This window comes from Salmo trutta, chromosome 14, assembly GCF_901001165.1.
Source record: "Salmo trutta chromosome 14, fSalTru1.1, whole genome shotgun sequence".
NCBI classification, from domain to species: Eukaryota; Metazoa; Chordata; class Actinopteri; order Salmoniformes; family Salmonidae; genus Salmo; species Salmo trutta.
Window position 1 is genome coordinate 75,066,045 of NC_042970.1, and position 20,446 is coordinate 75,086,490.

Genomic DNA, 20,446 nt, shown 5'->3' on the forward strand with positions numbered 1-20,446 from the left:
TATTGTCCATAATGCCTATACACACAATCATATACAGTACCAGTCAAAAGTTTGGACACACCTACTCATTCCAGGGTTTTTCTTTATTTTTACTATTTTCTACATTGTAGAATACGTCAAAACTATGAAATAACACATATGGAATCATGTACAGTGAGGGAAAAAAGTATTTGATCCCTGACATGCGTTTTTCTCTCACTGTTCAAATAAACCTACCATTCAAATTATAGACCGATCATTTCTTTGTCGGTGGGCAAACGTACAAAATCAGCAGGGGATCAAATACTTTTTACCCTCGCTATAGTAACCAAAAAAGTGTTAAACAAATAAAAATATATTTTATATTTGAGATTCTTCAAAGTAGCCACCCTTTGCCTTGATGACAGCTTTGCACACTCATGGCATTCTCTCAACCAGCTTCATGAGGTAGTCACCTGGAATGCATTTGTTAAAAGTTAATTTGTGGAATTTCTTTCCTTCTTAATGCGTTTGAGCCAATCAGTTGTGTTGTGACAAGGTAGGGGTGGTAAATAGAAGATATTTGGTAAAAGACCAAGTCCATATTATGGCAAGAACAGCTCAAATAAACAGAGAAATGACAGTCCATCATTACTTTAAGACATGAAGGTCAGTCAATACGGAAAATTTCAAGAACTTTGAAAGTTTCTTGAAGTGCAGTCGCAAAAACCATCAAGCTCTAGGATGAAACTGGCTCTCAGGAGGACCACCACAGGAAAGGAAGACCCAGAGTTACCTCTGCTGCAGAGGATAAGTTCATTAGAGTTACCAGCCTCAGAAATTGCAGCCCAAATAAATGGTTCAGAGTTCAAGTAACAGACACATCTCAACATCAACTGTTCAGAGGAGACTGTGTGAATCAGGCCTTCATGGTCGAATTGCTGCAAAGAAACCACCACTAAAGGACACCAATAAGAAGAACAGACATGCGGATTGCTAATATTTATATATTTCTTAATTCCTTTCTTTTATTTTGGGGATTTGGGTGTATTGTTTTGTATTGTCAAGTATTACTGCACACCTGTGATAACATCTGCAAAATATGTGTACGCGAAAAATAAAATTGGATTTGATTAAAGTTCTGAATGGGTCATAAATACGTATAGGCTGCAGTACTCACCCTGTCCTGTTGAGGGGGCTGTGGAGCAGCACTAGTAGAGCCACACCAACAGCCGTGGCCAGGGCAGATCTCATCCAGAAACTTAGCTGGCAGAAGTTACAGTACTGGATGATGGCTATGGTCACTGCACAGCACAGGAACATGGTTACCTAGAGGGAGGACACACAACATTTGTTTGTGTAAACTGAAATTCCAATTTTCCTCAATGCTTCTCTATGAGAAGAAATCGGGAATTGGAATTTCAGGTTATTTCCCAAATTGACTGAATTGAAATGGAACTTGACCCTGGTACACAAGAGTACTCACACAATATATTACATATGGTAACATAAACATACTTACCCACCAACACCCTCAACACACTCACACCTGTGAGCACATGCCTTATGCACACCAGTGGCATGGGTGAAAACACACCCACACGCACATCAATAGTTGAATCCCCTGTACAGTAGTTAATACAGACTTATGATGACTTAACACGTCTCTCTTCCATCCCTCCATCTCTCGCTCCATGCTTCCATCCCTCCCTTCTATCCCTCTCACACGCATCTTCTCTTTCTCTGCCATATTATTCTCCCTCTCTTTCATCCCTCCATCCATCCATCCCTCTCTCTCTGCCAGGTATCCCCTCTCTCTTCCATGTTATTGTGTGTGTGTGTGTGTGTGTGTGTGTGTGTGTGTGTGTGTGTGTGTGTGTGTGTGTGTGTGTGTGTGTGTGTGTGTGGGGGGGGGGGGGATCCTTGCAAAACAAAATATCAAAACACAACAGCATGACTTGTAAGAAGTCAAGACTTGAATGCATCCCACATGACCCCCTATTCCATATATAGTGCATTACTTTTGACCAGAGCCCTATGGCAGCAGCTCCGGAGAAAACAATGTGCAGTGTGTAGTTAGCCTCTGCCCAAACTAAGACCTCTATCTCTTCCACATAAAGGATTTGATAGGAGAACGTCAAAAATCTGTGAAACAAGCTCCACAAGTACAGACCTCTCCATTTTCCATTGACTGTTTCTCTCTCTGAAACACTGGCACTTTCTAGTGGGCCCTACAACTGTGGACCAAGTATAACTCAATGCTCTTGACACTTAGTCCCACACACTTGAGAACACCTATTATTGTAAATAAGTGTTGTTAGCAGCAATGCATTTGCCATCTGTCATCTAGACCAGTGTTCAAACCCCTTTGACCATCCCTGACTAGAACCCCATGTCTACCAGTCTGCCCTCCTCCTTTCCCCTCTCTATCTCTCCTTACCTGGATGGGCAGGTGGAGGCTGCAGGCGAGGTGTGAGAACACGGACACGGCAGGAAGTGAGACCAGCACGGCCCCGATCACATGACGGGGGATCCAGCCTGACACCACCCTCAGCAAGGTCTGAGTACAGCTCAACACGTTGTCCAGGTAGAACGTCATACTGCAGGGGGCCGAGGGGGAGGAGGTGAGGAAAGAAGGGACAAGTAAATAGCAAAAAAGGACAACATTGTGATACACTGACTCACATCCCTATCAGTTCTCCCTTACCCCCTCTACCCCTCTCTCTCTCCCTCCCTCCTTTTCTAATTTCTCATCCCTCCATATAGCAACAAGGAGACCAACTCCAGCAGACACTTCACTTTACACTTCACTTTACCCACCCTCTCTCCCTCCCACTTTCTCCCCCCTCCATCCCTCACCGTATGGACAGCACCAGGGAGAACAGCTCTAACAGACCAGCAGCGGTAGCGAATCCCAGGACGGTTGCCTGAGGCGTCTCCATGGTGACCATGGGAACCAGGAAGCAGGCCAAGGTGAGGGCGAGGAACACAGAGCAGGATAGGAGAACATCCAGGAAGGAGCTGAAGGTAGGGCTGGCGAAGGTCTGCACCGGGGCCTGGGTCTCCACCTGGAGGGGAGAGAGTAGTCAGAGACATAGAGAAGGTCTGCACCGGGGCCTGGGTCTCCACCTGGAGGGGAGAGAGTAGTCAGAGACATAGAGAAGGTCTGCACCGGGGCCTGGGTCTCCACCTGGAGGGGAGAGAGTAGTCAGAGACATAGAGAGAAGGTCTGCACCGGGGCCTGGGTCTCCACCTGGAGGGGAGAGAGTAGTCAGAGACATAGAGAAGGTCTGCACCGGGGCCTGGGTCTCCACCTGGAGGGGAGAGAGTAGTCAGAGACATAGAGAAGGTCTGCACCGGGGCCTGGGTCTCCACCTGGAGGGGAGAGAGTAGTCAGAGACAGAGAGAAGGTCTGCACCGGGGCCTGGGTCTCCACCTGGAGGGGAGAGAGTAGTCAGAGACATAGAGAAGGTCTGCACCGGGGCCTGGGTCTCCACCTGGAGGGGAGAGAGTAGTCAGAGACATAGAGAGAAGGTCTGCACCGGAGCCTGGGTCTCCACCTGGAGGGGAGAGAGTAGTCAGAGACAGAGAGAAGGTCTGCACCGGAGCCTGGGTCTCCACCTGGAGGGGAGAGAGTAGTCAGAGACATAGAGAAGGTCTGCACCGGGGCCTGGGTCTCCACCTGGAGGGGAGAGAGTAGTCAGAGACATAGAGAAGGTCTGCACCGGGGCCTGGGTCTCCACCTGGAGGGGAGAGAGTAGTCAGAGACATAGAGAAGGTCTGCACCGGGGCCTGGGTCTCCACCTGGAGGGGAGAGAGTAGTCAGAGACATTGAGAGAAGGAGAGGAGAAAGGAAGGGGAGAGGTGGTTAGACAGTTGGGATGAGAGGGGAACAACACAGGGACAGAGAGAGGAGATTAAGTTCAGATTATTACTACTATAATGTGGTCAAACTGTTAGAACTGAAATATCTTATACACACCAGCAGGGGGCTTTGTATGAACACGCGGTCAACACGGCTTTGACTGACACGGATTGAGGGTGTCTGTGTGTGTGTGTGTGTGTGTGTGTGTGTGTGTGTACCTCCTCCTGGTAGCTGATGCGGTAGGCTGTCTCCAGAGGTCTCTCCAGGAAGTTGAGGCTCAGCTTGTTGATGGGAGGCTTGAAGAAGTAGTCCTTCATCAGACTTGAAAGACAGGAGAATAGATTGAGGAAAAGACAGGTAGAGGGTTTCACGGTGGAATCCTAACTTGATCTCGACATCTGCATGCATGACTTGAATCATCCATTGACATCCATGCATTATTTACGTGATCATCGAGATTAAGTGCATGCATCTCAAGCTGGGATTCCTCCCTTAGTGACCAACTTAAAATATATACGCTGTCAACACTAATCACCATAGCACTGTTGGTAATCCTAAACCACCCAAGCCATAGACTGTTCTCTCTGCTTCCTCACGGCAAGTGGTGCCGGTGTATCAAGTCTGACACCAACAGGCTCCTGAACAGCTTCTATCCCCAAGCCATAAGACTGCTAAATAGCTAACAAATGGCTACACAGACGATCTATGTCTATCTAAGTTGACCCTTTAGTTATTTTTATTCTTGCACTGTCTCAATACACACTCACGCACACTGACACTCTCAACACGCACACACATCTATACTGACTCTATACACACACACACACACACTCACATACAATCATCATATACGCTGCTGCTACTCTGTTAATCATATATTCTGATGCCTAGTCACCTTACCCCTATACATATCTACCTCTATAGATCCAGTATCCCTGTACATTATAATATGGTACTGACCCTGTATATAGTATGTTTTGCCCTATACATATCTACCTCTATAGATCCAGTATCCCTGTACATTATAATATGGTACTGGAACTGACCCTGTATATAGTATGTTTACCCCTATACATATCTACCTCTATAGATCCAGTGTCCCTGTACATTATAATATGGTACTGACCCTGTATATAGTATGTTTACCCCTATACATATCTACCTCTATAGATCCAGTGTCCCTGTACATTATAATATGGTACTGACCCTGTATATAGTATGTTTACCCCTATACATATCTACCTCTATAGATCCAGTATCCCTGTACATTATAATATGGTACTGACCCTGTATATAGTATGTTTACCCCTATATATATCTACCTCTATAGATCCAGTATCCCTGTACATTATAATATGCTACTGGAACTGACCCTGTATATAGTATGTTTACCCCTATACATATCTACCTCTATAGATCCAGTGTCCCTGTACATTATAATATGGTACTGACCCTGTATATAGTATGTTTACCCCTATACATATCTACCTCTATAGATCCAGTATCCCTGTACATTATAATATGGTACTGACCCTGTATATAGTATGTTTACCCCTATACATATCTACCTCTATAGATCCAGTATCCCTGTACATTATTATATGGTACTGACCCTGTATATAGTATGTTTACCCCTATACATATCTACCTCTATAGATCCAGTATCCCTGTACATTATTATATGGTACTGACCCTGTATATAGTATGTTTACCCCTATACATATCTACCTCTATAGATCCAGTATCCCTGTACATTATTATATGGTACTGACCCTGTATATAGTATGTTTACCCCTATACATATCTACCTCTATAGATCCTGTGTCCCTGTACATTATAATATGGTACTGACCCTGTATATAGTATGTTTACCCCTATACATATCTACCTCTATAGATCCAGTGTCCCTGTACATTATAATATGGTACTGACCCTGTATATAGTATGTTTACCCCTATACATATCTACCTCTATAGATCCAGTATCCCTGTACATTATTATATGGTACTGGAACTGACCCTGTATATAGTATGTTTACCCCTATACATATCTACCTCTATAGATCCAGTGTCCCTGTACATTATAATATGGTACTGGAACTGACCCTGTATATAGTATGTTTACCCCTATACATATCTACCTCTATAGATCCAGTATCCCTGTACATTATAATATGGTACTGGAACTGACCCTGTATATAGTATGTTTACCCCTATACATATCTACCTCTATAGATCCAGTGTCCCTGTACATTATAATATGGTACTGACCCTGTATATAGTATGTTTACCCCTATACATATCTACCTCTATAGATCCAGTATCCCTGTACATTATAATATGGTACTGGAACTGACCCTGTATATAGTATGTTTACCCCTATACATATCTACCTCTATAGATCCAGTATCCCTGTACATTATAATATGGTACTGGAACTGACCCTGTATATAGTATGTTTACCCCTATACATATCTACCTCTAGAGATCCAGTGTCCCTGTACATTATAATATGGTACTGACCCTGTATATAGTATGTTTACCCCTATACATATCTACCTCTATAGATCCAGTGTCCCTGTACATTATAATATGGTACTGACCCTGTATATAGTATGTTTACCCCTATACATATCTACCTCTATAGATCCAGTGTCCCTGTACATTATAATATGGTACTGGAACTGACCCTGTATATAGTATGTTTACCCCTATACATATCTACCTCTATAGATCCAGTATCCCTGTACATTATAATATGGTAATGGAACTGACCCTGTATATAGTATGTTTACTCCTATACATATCTACCTCTATAGATCCTGTGTCCCTGTACATTATAATATGGTACTGACCCTGTATATAGTATGTTTACCCCTATACATATCTACCTCTATAGATCCAGTATCCCTGTACATTATAATATGGTACTGACCCTGTATATAGTATGTTTACCCCTATACATATCTACCTCTATATATCTAGTATCCCTGTACATTATTATATGGTACTGACCCTGTATATAGTATGTTTACCCCTATACATATCTACCTCTATAGATCCAGTATCCCTGTACATTATTATATGGTACTGACCCTGTATATAGTATGTTTACCCCTATACATATCTACCTCTATAGATCCAGTATCCCTGTACATTATTATATGGTACTGACCCTGTATATAGTATGTTTACCCCTATACATATCTACCTCTATAGATCCAGTGTCCCTGTACATTATAATATGGTACTGACCCTGTATATAGTATGTTTACCCCTATACATATCTACCTCTATAGATCCAGTATCCCTGTACATTATTATATGGTACTGGAACTGACCCTGTATATAGTATGTTTACCCCTATACATATCTACCTCTATAGATCCAGTGTCCCTGTACATTATAATATGGTACTGACCCTGTATATATTATGTTTACCCCTATACATATCTACCTCTATAGATCCAGTATCCCTGTACATTATAATATGGTACTGACCCTGTATATAGTATGTTTACCTCTATACATATCTACCTCTATAGATCCAGTATCCCTGTACATTATTATATGGTACTGACCCTGTATATAGTATGTTTACCCCTATACATATCTACCTCTATAGATCCAGTATCCCTGTACATTATTATATGGTACTGGAACTGAACCTGTATATAGTATGTTTACCCCTATACATATCTACCTCTATAGATCCAGTATCCCTGTACATTATTATATGGTACTGACCCTGTATATAGTATGTTTACCCCTATACATATCTACCTCTATAGATCCAGTATCCCTGTACATTATTATATGGTACTGGAACTGACCCTGTATATAGTATGTTTACCCCTATACATATCTACCTCTATAGATCCAGTATCCCTGTACATTATTATATGGTACTGGAACTGACCCTGTATATAGTATGTTTACCCCTATACATATCTACCTCTATAGATCCAGTATCCCTGTACATTATTATATGGTACTGGAACTGACCCTGTATATAGTATGTTTACCCCTATACATATCTACCTCTATAGATCCAGTATCCCTGTACATTATAATATGGTACTGACCCTGTATATAGTATGTTTAGCCCTATACATATCTACCTCTATAGATCCAGTATCCCTGTACATTATTATATGGTACTGGAACTGACCCTGTATATAGTATGTTTACCCCTATACATATCTACCTCTATAGATCCAGTATCCCTGTACATTATTATATGGTACTGGAACTGACCCTGTATATAGTATGTTTACCCCTATACATATCTACCTCTATAGATCCAGTGTCCCTGTACATTATAATATGGTACTGACCCTGTATATATTATGTTTACCCCTATACATATCTACCTCTATAGATCCAGTATCCCTGTACATTATAATATGGTACTGACCCTGTATATAGTATGTTTACCCCTATACATATCTACCTCTATAGATCCAGTATCCCTGTACATTATTATATGGTACTGACCCTGTATATAGTATGTTTACCCCTATACATATCTACCTCTATAGATCCAGAATCCCTGTACATTATTATATGGTACTGGAACTGACCCTGTATATAGTATGTTTACCCCTATACATATCTACCTCTATAGATCCAGTATCCCTGTACATTATTATATGGTACTGACCCTGTATATAGTATGTTTACCCCTATACATATCTACCTCTATAGATCCAGTATCCCTGTACATTATTATATGGTACTGGAACTGACCCTGTATATAGTATGTTTACCCCTATACATATCTACCTCTATAGATCCAGTATCCCTGTACATTATTATATGGTACTGGAACTGACCCTGTATATAGTATGTTTACCCCTATACATATCTACCTCTATAGATCCAGTATCCCTGTACATTATTATATGGTACTGGAACTGACCCTGTATATAGTATGTTTACCCCTATACATATCTACCTCTATAGATCCAGTATCCCTGTACATTATTATATGGTACTGACCCTGTATATAGTATGTTTACCCCTATACATATCTACCTCTATAGATCCAGTATCCCTGTACATTATAATATGGTACTGACCCTGTATATAGTATGTTTAGCCCTATACATATCTACCTCTATAGATCCAGTATCTCTGTACATTATTATATGGTACTGGAACTGACCCTGTATATAGTATGTTTACCCCTATACATATCTACCTCTATAGATCCAGTATCCCTGTACATTATAATATGGTACTGGAACTGACCCTGTATATAGTATGTTTACCCCTATACATATCTACCTCTATAGATCCAGTATCCCTGTACATTATAATATGGTACTGGAACTGACCCTGTATATAGTATGTTTACCCCTATACATATCTACCTCTATAGATCCAGTATCCCTGTACATTATTATATGGTACTGACCCTGTATATAGTATGTTTACCCCTATACATATCTACCTCTATAGATCCAGTATCCCTGTACATTATAATATGGTACTGACCCTGTATATAGTATGTTTACCCCTATACATATCTACCTCTATAGATCCAGTATCCCTGTACATTATTATATGGTACTGACCCTGTATATAGTATGTTTACCCCTATACATATCTACCTCTATAGATCCAGTATCCCTGTACATTATTATATGGTACTGGAACTGACCCTGTATATAGTATGTTTACCCCTATACATATCTACCTCTATAGATCCAGTATCCCTGTACATTATAATATGGTACTGACCCTGTATATAGTATGTTTACCCCTATACATATCTACCTCTATAGATCCAGTATCCCTGTACATTATTATATGGTACTGACCCTGTATATAGTATGTTTACCCCTATACATATCTACCTCTATAGATCCAGTATCCCTGTACATTATTATATGGTACTGGAACTGAACCTGTATATAGTATGTTTACCCCTATACATATCTACCTCTATAGATCCAGTATCCCTGTACATTATTATATGGTACTGACCCTGTATATAGTATGTTTACCCCTATACATATCTACCTCTATAGATCCAGTATCCCTGTACATTATTATATGGTACTGGAACTGACCCTGTATATAGTATGTTTACCCCTATACATATCTACCTCTATAGATCCAGTATCCCTGTACATTATTATATGGTACTGGAACTGACCCTGTATATAGTATGTTTACCCCTATACATATCTACCTCTATAGATCCAGTATCCCTGTACATTATTATATGGTACTGGAACTGACCCTGTATATAGTATGTTTACCCCTATACATATCTACCTCTATAGATCCAGTATCCCTGTACATTATTATATGGTACTGACCCTGTATATAGTATGTTTACCCCTATACATATCTACCTCTATAGATCCAGTATCCCTGTACATTATAATATGGTACTGACCCTGTATATAGTATGTTTAGCCCTATACATATCTACCTCTATAGATCCAGTATCCCTGTACATTATTATATGGTACTGGAACTGACCCTGTATATAGTATGTTTACCCCTATACATATCTACCTCTATAGATCCAGTATCCCTGTACATTATTATATGGTACTGGAACTGACCCTGTATATAGTATGTTTACCCCTATACATATCTACCTCTATAGATCCAGTGTCCCTGTACATTATAATATGGTACTGACCCTGTATATATTATGTTTACCCCTATACATATCTACCTCTATAGATCCAGTATCCCTGTACATTATAATATGGTACTGACCCTGTATATAGTATGTTTACCCCTATACATATCTACCTCTATAGATCCAGTATCCCTGTACATTATTATATGGTACTGACCCTGTATATAGTATGTTTACCCCTATACATATCTACCTCTATAGATCCAGTATCCCTGTACATTATTATATGGTACTGGAACTGACCCTGTATATAGTATGTTTACCCCTATACATATCTACCTCTATAGATCCAGTATCCCTGTACATTATTATATGGTACTGACCCTGTATATAGTATGTTTACCCCTATACATATCTACCTCTATAGATCCAGTATCCCTGTACATTATAATATGGTACTGGAACTGACCCTGTATATAGTATGTTTACCCCTATACATATCTACCTCTATAGATCCAGTATCCCTGTACATTATTATATGGTACTGGAACTGACCCTGTATATAGTATGTTTACCCCTATACATATCTACCTCTATAGATCCAGTATCCCTGTACATTATTATATGGTACTGGAACTGACCCTGTATATAGTATGTTTACCCCTATACATATCTACCTCTATAGATCCAGTATCCCTGTACATTATAATATGGTACTGACCCTGTATATAGTATGTTTAGCCCTATACATATCTACCTCTATAGATCCAGTATCCCTGTACATTATTATATGGTACTGGAACTGACCCTGTATATAGTATGTTTACCCCTATACATATCTACCTCTATAGATCCAGTATCCCTGTACATTATTATATGGTACTGGAACTGACCCTGTATATAGTATGTTTACCCCTATACATATCTACCTCTATAGATCCAGTGTCCCTGTACATTATAATATGGTACTGACCCTGTATATATTATGTTTACCCCTATACATATCTACCTCTATAGATCCAGTATCCCTGTACATTATAATATGGTACTGACCCTGTATATAGTATGTTTAGCCCTATACATATCTACCTCTATAGATCCAGTATCCCTGTACATTATTATATGGTACTGGAACTGACCCTGTATATAGTATGTTTACCCCTATACATATCTACCTCTATAGATCCAGTGTCCCTGTACATTATAATATGGTACTGACCCTGTATATATTATGTTTACCCCTATACATATCTACCTCTATAGATCCAGTATCCCTGTACATTATTATATGGTACTGACCCTGTATATAGTATGTTTACCCCTATACATATCTACCTCTATAGATCCAGTATCCCTGTACATTATAATATGGTACTGACCCTGTATATAGTATGTTTACCCCTATACATATCTACCTCTATAGATCCAGTATCCCTGTACATTATTATATGGTACTGACCCTGTATATAGTATGTTTACCCCTATACATATCTACCTCTATAGATCCAGTATCCCTGTACATTATTATATGGTACTGGAACTGACCCTGTATATAGTATGTTTACCCCTATACATATCTACCTCTATAGATCCAGTATCCCTGTACATTATAATATGGTACTGACCCTGTATATAGTATGTTTACCCCTATACATATCTACCTCTATAGATCCAGTATCCCTGTACATTATTATATGGTACTGGAACTGACCCTGTATATAGTATGTTTACCCCTATACATATCTACCTCTATAGATCCAGTATCCCTGTACATTATTATATGGTACTGGAACTGACCCTGTATATAGTATGTTTACCCCTATACATATCTACCTCTATAGATCCAGTATCCCTGTACATTATTATATGGTACTGGAACTGACCCTGTATATAGTATGTTTACCCCTATACATATCTACCTCTATAGATCCAGTATCCCTGTACATTATTATATGGTACTGACCCTGTATATAGTATGTTTACCCCTATACATATCTACCTCTATAGATCCAGTATCCCTGTACATTATTATATGGTACTGGAACTGACCCTGTATATAGTATGTTTACCCCTATACATATCTACCTCTATAGATCCAGTATCCCTGTACATTATTATATGGTACTGGAACTGACCCTGTATATAGTATGTTTACCCCTATACATATCTACCTCTATAGATCCAGTATCCCTGTACATTATTATATGGTACTGGAACTGACCCTGTATATAGTATGTTTACCCCTATACATATCTACCTCTATAGATCCAGTATCCCTGTACATTATAATATGGTACTGACCCTGTATATAGTATGTTTAGCCCTATACATATCTACCTCTATAGATCCAGTATCCCTGTACATTATTATATGGTACTGGAACTGACCCTGTATATAGTATGTTTACCCCTATACATATCTACCTCTATAGATCCAGTATCCCTGTACATTATTATATGGTACTGGAACTGACCCTGTATATAGTATGTTTACCCCTATACATATCTACCTCTATAGATCCAGTGTCCCTGTACATTATAATATGGTACTGACCCTGTATATATTATGTTTACCCCTATACATATCTACCTCTATAGATCCAGTATCCCTGTACATTATAATATGGTACTGACCCTGTATATAGTATGTTTAGCCCTATACATATCTACCTCTATAGATCCAGTATCCCTGTACATTATTATATGGTACTGGAACTGACCCTGTATATAGTATGTTTACCCCTATACATATCTACCTCTATAGATCCAGTGTCCCTGTACATTATAATATGGTACTGACCCTGTATATATTATGTTTACCCCTATACATATCTACCTCTATAGATCCAGTATCCCTGTACATTATTATATGGTACTGACCCTGTATATAGTATGTTTACCCCTATACATATCTACCTCTATAGATCCAGTATCCCTGTACATTATAATATGGTACTGACCCTGTATATAGTATGTTTACCCCTATACATATCTACCTCTATAGATCCAGTATCCCTGTACATTATTATATGGTACTGACCCTGTATATAGTATGTTTACCCCTATACATATCTACCTCTATAGATCCAGTATCCCTGTACATTATTATATGGTACTGGAACTGACCCTGTATATAGTATGTTTACCCCTATACATATCTACCTCTATAGATCCAGTATCCCTGTACATTATTATATGGTACTGACCCTGTATATAGTATGTTTACCCCTATACATATCTACCTCTATAGATCCAGTATCCCTGTACATTATTATATGGTACTGGAACTGACCCTGTATATAGTATGTTTACCCCTATACATATCTACCTCTATAGATCCAGTATCCCTGTACATTATTATATGGTACTGGAACTGACCCTGTATATAGTATGTTTACCCCTATACATATCTACCTCTATAGATCCAGTATCCCTGTACATTATTATATGGTACTGGAACTGACCCTGTATATAGTATGTTTACCCCTATACATATCTACCTCTATAGATCCAGTATCCCTGTACATTATTATATGGTACTGACCCTGTATATAGTATGTTTACCCCTATACATATCTACCTCTATAGATCCAGTATCCCTGTACATTATAATATGGTACTGACCCTGTATATAGTATGTTTAGCCCTATACATATCTACCTCTATAGATCCAGTATCCCTGTACATTATTATATGGTACTGGAACTGACCCTGTATATAGTATGTTTACCCCTATACATATCTACCTCTATAGATCCAGTATCCCTGTACATTATAATATGGTACTGGAACTGACCCTGTATATAGTATGTTTACCCCTATACATATCTACCTCTATAGATCCAGTATCCCTGTACATTATAATATGGTACTGGAACTGACCCTGTATATAGTATGTTTACCCCTATACATATCTACCTCTATAGATCCAGCATCCCTGTACATTATTATATGGTACTGGAATTGACCCTGTATATAGTATGTTTACCCCTATACATATCTACCTCTATAGATCCAGTATCCCTGTACATTATTATATGGTACTGGAACTGACCCTGTATATAGTATGTTTACCCCTATACATATCTACCTCTATAGATCCAGTATCCCTGTACATTATAATATGGTACTGGAACTGACCCTGTATATAGTATGTTTACCCCTATACATATCTACCTTTATAGATCCAGTATCCCTGTACATTATAATATGGTACTGACCCTGTATATAGTATGTTTACCCCTATACATATCTACCTCTATAGATCCAGTGTCCCTGTACATTATAATATGGTACTGGAACTGACCCTGTATATAGTATGTTTACCCCTATACATATCTACCTCTATAGATCCAGTATCCCTGTACATTATAATATGGTACTGACCCTGTATATAGTATGTTTAGCCCTATACATATCTACCTCTATAGATCCAGTATCCCTGTACATTATTATATGGTACTGGAACTGACCCTGTATATAGTATGTTTACCCCTATACATATCTACCTCTATAGATCCAGTATCCCTGTACATTATAATATGGTACTGGAACTGACCCTGTATATAGTATGTTTACCCCTATACATATCTACCTCTATAGATCCAGTATCCCTGTACATTATAATATGGTACTGGAACTGACCCTGTATATAGTATGTTTACCCCTATACATATCTACCTCTATAGATCCAGCATCCCTGTACATTATTATATGGTACTGGAATTGACCCTGTATATAGTATGTTTACCCCTATACATATCTACCTCTATAGATCCAGTATCCCTGTACATTATTATATGGTACTGGAACTGACCCTGTATATAGTATGTTTACCCCTATACATATCTACCTCTATAGATCCAGTATCCCTGTACATTATAATATGGTACTGGAACTGACCCTGTATATAGTATGTTTACCCCTATACATATCTACCTTTATAGATCCAGTATCCCTGTACATTATAATATGGTACTGACCCTGTATATAGTATGTTTACCCCTATACATATCTACCTCTATAGATCCAGTGTCCCTGTACATTATAATATGGTACTGGAACTGACCCTGTATATAGTATGTTTACCCCTATACATATCTACCTCTATAGATCCAGTATCCCTGTACATTATTATATGGTACTGGAACTGACCCTGTATATAGTATGTTTACCCCTATACATATCTACCTCTATAGATCCAGTGTCCCTGTACATTATAATATGGTACTGACCCTGTATATAGTATGTTTACCCCTATACATATCTACCTCTATAGATCCAGTATCCCTGTAGATTATAATATGGTACTGACCCTGTATATAGTATGTTTACTCCTATACATATCTACCTCTATAGATCCAGTATCCCTGTACATTATAATATGGTACTGACCCTGTATATAGTATGTTTACCCCTATACATATCTACCTCTATAGATCCAGTGTCCCTGTACATTATTATATGGTACTGACCCTGTATATAGTATGTTTACCCCTATACATATCTACCTCTATAGATCCAGTATCCCTGTACATTATAATATGGTACTGACCCTGTATATAGTATGTTTACCCCTATACATATCTACCTCTATAGATCCAGTATCCCTGTACATTATAATATGGTACTGACCCTGTATATAGTATGTTTACCCCTATACATATCTACCTCTATAGATCCAGTATCCCTGTACATTATAATATGGTACTGACCCTGTATATAGTATGTTTACCCCTATACATATCTACCTCTATAGATCCAGTATCCCTGTACATTATAATATGGTACTGACCCTGTATATAGTATGTTTAACCCTATACATATCTACCTCTATAGATCCAGTATCCCTGTACATTATAATATGGTACTGACCCTGTATATAGTATGTTTACCCCTATACATATCTACCTCTATAGATCCAGTATCCCTGTACATTATAATATGGTACTGACCCTGTATATAGTATGTTTACCCCTATACATATCTACCTCTATAGATCCAGTATCCCTGTACATTATAATATGGTACTGACCCTGTATATAGTATGTTTACCCCTATACATATCTACCTCTATAGATCCAGTATCCCTGTACATTATAATATGGTACTGACCCTGTATATAGTATGTTTACCCCTATACATATCTACCTCTATAGATCCAGTATCCCTGTACATTATAATATGGTACTGACCCTGTACAGCTTCTTACTTTCTCATGTCCTCCTTATTTCTTATTTTTATTTCTCCTGTGTTTTTGTTCTACCATATGTTATTTTTGATAGTACTACATTTATATTGATTAGTGCATTATTGGATTTAGAGTTTGGAAGAAAAAGGCCTTTCACTTTAAACCTAAGGAAGGCTAATCCCTGATCTGCCAAGACATGTCCAGTTCTACTCCTAAATCAAATCAAATGTTATTGGTCACATGCACATATTTAGAAGATGTTATTGCGGGTGTAGCAAAATGCTTGTGTTCCTAGCTCCAACAGTGCAGTAGAATCTAACAACAGTGCAGTAGTATCTAACAACAGTGCAGTAGTATCTAACAACAGTGCAGTAGTATCTAACAACAGTGCAGTAGTATCTAACAGCAGTGCAGTAGTATCTAACAGCAGTGCAGTAGTATCTAACAGCAGTGCAGTAGTATCTAACAGCAGTGCAGTAGTATCTAACAACAGTGCAGTAGTATCTAACAACAGTGCAGTATTATCTAACAACAGTGCAGTAGTATCTAACAGCAGTGCAGTAGTATCTAACAACAGTGCAGTAGTATCTAACAACAGTGCAGTAGTATCTAACAGCAGTGCAGTAGTGTCTAACAACAGCGCAGTAGTATCTAACAACAGTGCAGTAGTATCTAACAACAGCGCAGTAGTATCTAACAGTGCAGTAGTATCTAACAACAGTGCAGTAGTATCTAACAGCAGTGCAGTAGTATCTAACAACAGTGCAGTAGTATCTAACAACAGTGCAGTAGTATCTAACAGTGCAGTAGTATCTAACAACAGTGCAGTAGTATCTAACAACAGTGCAGTAGTATCTAACAACAGTGCAGTAGTATCTAACAACAGCGCAGTAGTATCTAACAACAGCGCAGTAGTATCTAACAACAGTGCAGTAGTATCTAACAACAGTGCAGTAGTATCTAACAACAGCGCAGTAGTAAATAACAACTAGTCCTATCAACTAGTCCAGGGTCAGCTTCAGACTGTCAATCATTCCACTTAAGCCACCTACTATCTCCCAACGTTAATATGCTCCTCTAAACTGGTTCAGGGTCAGGGTTTATGACTGAACTCTGGTCTAGGTTATTTAGATGTACTGAACTCAAAACAGTTCATAAGTAAAGCCAAAAGCCACCATACTCCCTCCGGTCCTCACCTGTCCTCCTTGATTACATCAACAAAATGGACGTCACTCTTCTCCCTGAAGTTCTTGGAGCGTAGCGGGATGAGGGCGGAGTGGTCCATGCCTGTGCCCCCCGGTCCCGCCCCTCCTGGACCCCCCATACCCAGGCTGGTACCCGTCCCTGTGCCCGTACTGGTCTTCTTTTCTTTCTCCTGGAGCATGTCGCATAGAGAGCTCTGGCTGGCCATCACCGAGTCCTCCAGTGGAGGACTGAGAATGCCATTCAGAGCCCTGAGGCTGCAGCCTGGAGTAAACTACAGAAGAAGAAGGAGCGAGAGGGATGTGTCTTAGACAAGTGTGTGGTGCAGGTGTATGTTATTAGCAGGTGTGTGGTAAGCTACGTTGGCACAGGAGTGTGTTGTCAGTGTGTGTGTGTGTGTGTGTGTGTGCGTGCGTGCGTGCGTGCGTGCGTGCGTGTGTGTGTGTGTGAATGCGTCCTTGCGTGCCTGCATAGGCGTGTGGTCTACCTTGGCGCTGTTTGTCTTATGTTCATCCTGGCATCCATTGAGTCCGGCCCCCTCCTCTGTCTGCTCCCCATTCACAGTGCAGGACACACAGAGGGCAGCAGCCCCCCCAGGTATGAGGGCAGAGGTGTGGGGGCGAGGGCACGGGGTCAGGATGTCCTGAGAACAACCACACTGAGCATGCTCTAACTTCCTCCCTGAGATCAGGTAGGTCTTCATCCCTGCAGAGGGGAAACACACACAGCTGTCAATACACAAGAACACACACTTAATAATACACAGACAACCACCATAACACACACACTTAATAATACACAGACAACCACCATAACACACACACTTAATAATACACAGACAACCACCATAACACACACACTTAATAATACACAGACAACCACCATAACACACACACTTAATAATACACAGACAACCACCATAACACACACACTTAATAATACACAGACAACCACCATAACACACACACTTAATAATACACAGACAACCACCATAACACACACACTTAATAATACACAGACAACCACCATAACACACACACTTAATAATACACAGACAACCACCATAACACACACACTTAATAATACACAGACAACCACTATAACACACACACTTAATAATACACAGACAACCACCATAACACACACACTTAATAATACACAGACAATCACCATAACACACACACTTAATAATACACAGACAACCACCATAACACACACACTTAATAATACACAGACAACCACCATAACACACACACTTAATAATACACAGACAACCACTATAACACACACACTTAATAATACACAGACAACCACCATAACACACACACTTAATAATACACAGACAATCACCATAACACACACACTTAATAATACACAGACAACCACCATAACACACACACTTAATAATACACAGACAACCACCATAACACACACACTTAATAATACACAGACAATCACCATAACACACACACTTAATAATACACAGACAACCACCATAACACACACACTTAATAATACACAGACAACCACTATAACACACACACTTAATAATACACAGACAACCACCATAACACACACACTTAATAATACACAGACAACCACCATAATACACACACTTAATAATACACAGACAACCACCATAACACACACACTTAATAATACACAGACAACCACCATAACACACACACTTAATAATACACAGACAATCACCATAACACACACACTTAATAATACACAGACAACCACCATTACACACACACTTAATAATACACAGACAACCACCATAACACACACACTTAATAATACACAGACAATCACCATAACACACACACTTAATAATACACAGACAATCACCATAACACACACACTTAATAATACACAGACAATCACCATAACACACACACGCTCCCTACACACAATCAACCCAGCAGTTGCACTGTTCAGTCTGACAGTCAGACAGTTAGTTAGTCAGTCAGTCAGTGATTCAGACCTGCTGACAGACAGTCAGTCAGTCAATAAGACCTGCCGACAGACAGTCAGTCAGTAAGTCAGCCAGTCACTGATTCAGACCTGCAGACAGACAGAGAGAGACAGTAATATAAGCTGTGGTGTATCACAGTGTGTTTGCACAACACCAGAGACTGTAGTGGTGGAGTTAAAGGGCAATTCCACCACTTTTCAACCTCATTTTCATTATCGCCAGCACAATACCAGTGTATATGGGAAAAAGTTATATCTGATGGCATCAAAAGAAATAAAATGTCACAGAGAAGCATGAGGACCTTTCTTCTTATTTTTTTAACCACAGATCATTGAAACGTGCCGTTTTCACATATGTAGAGACACTGGTATTGTGCTGGAGATAATGAATATGAGGTTGAAAAGTGGCGGAATTGCCATTTAAAGGAAAGATTCACCTATTTTGAATGTTATATAGTTTTTGTGCAGCTCTGAATGATGTTTTATCGATTACAGGGGTCATTTAATGTTTTCACGTGTATCTGAGCTATTGCCGTTCAAGCTGGCAGAAATACAACTGGCATGAGGAGTTTTGTAACTTAGTCATCTTTCCTTTAACAATGCTGTGGGGCAAACAAGGAAATACACAAACACTGGAGTACTAGAAGT

General features: G+C 39.4%; 1 protein-coding gene across 2 annotated transcripts in view; it reads right to left on the minus strand.

Annotated features, from left to right (window-relative positions):
• Nucleotides 1-20,446, minus strand: part of LOC115147400 (adenylate cyclase type 9) — a 73,516-nt gene that overhangs the window by 3,723 nt on the left and 49,347 nt on the right. For both annotated transcript variants that reach the window (XM_029689634.1, XM_029689633.1), the window contains 6 exons: nt 18,306-18,523; nt 17,812-18,092; nt 4,042-4,144; nt 2,818-3,026; nt 2,399-2,558; nt 1,139-1,287 (listed from right to left, as the gene is read on the minus strand). In XM_029689634.1, coding sequence (XP_029545494.1) covers nt 1,139-1,287; nt 2,399-2,558; nt 2,818-3,026; nt 4,042-4,144; nt 17,812-18,092; nt 18,306-18,523 — 1,120 coding nt within the window. The remainder of the gene's footprint in view (nt 1-1,138; nt 1,288-2,398; nt 2,559-2,817; nt 3,027-4,041; nt 4,145-17,811; nt 18,093-18,305; nt 18,524-20,446) is intronic.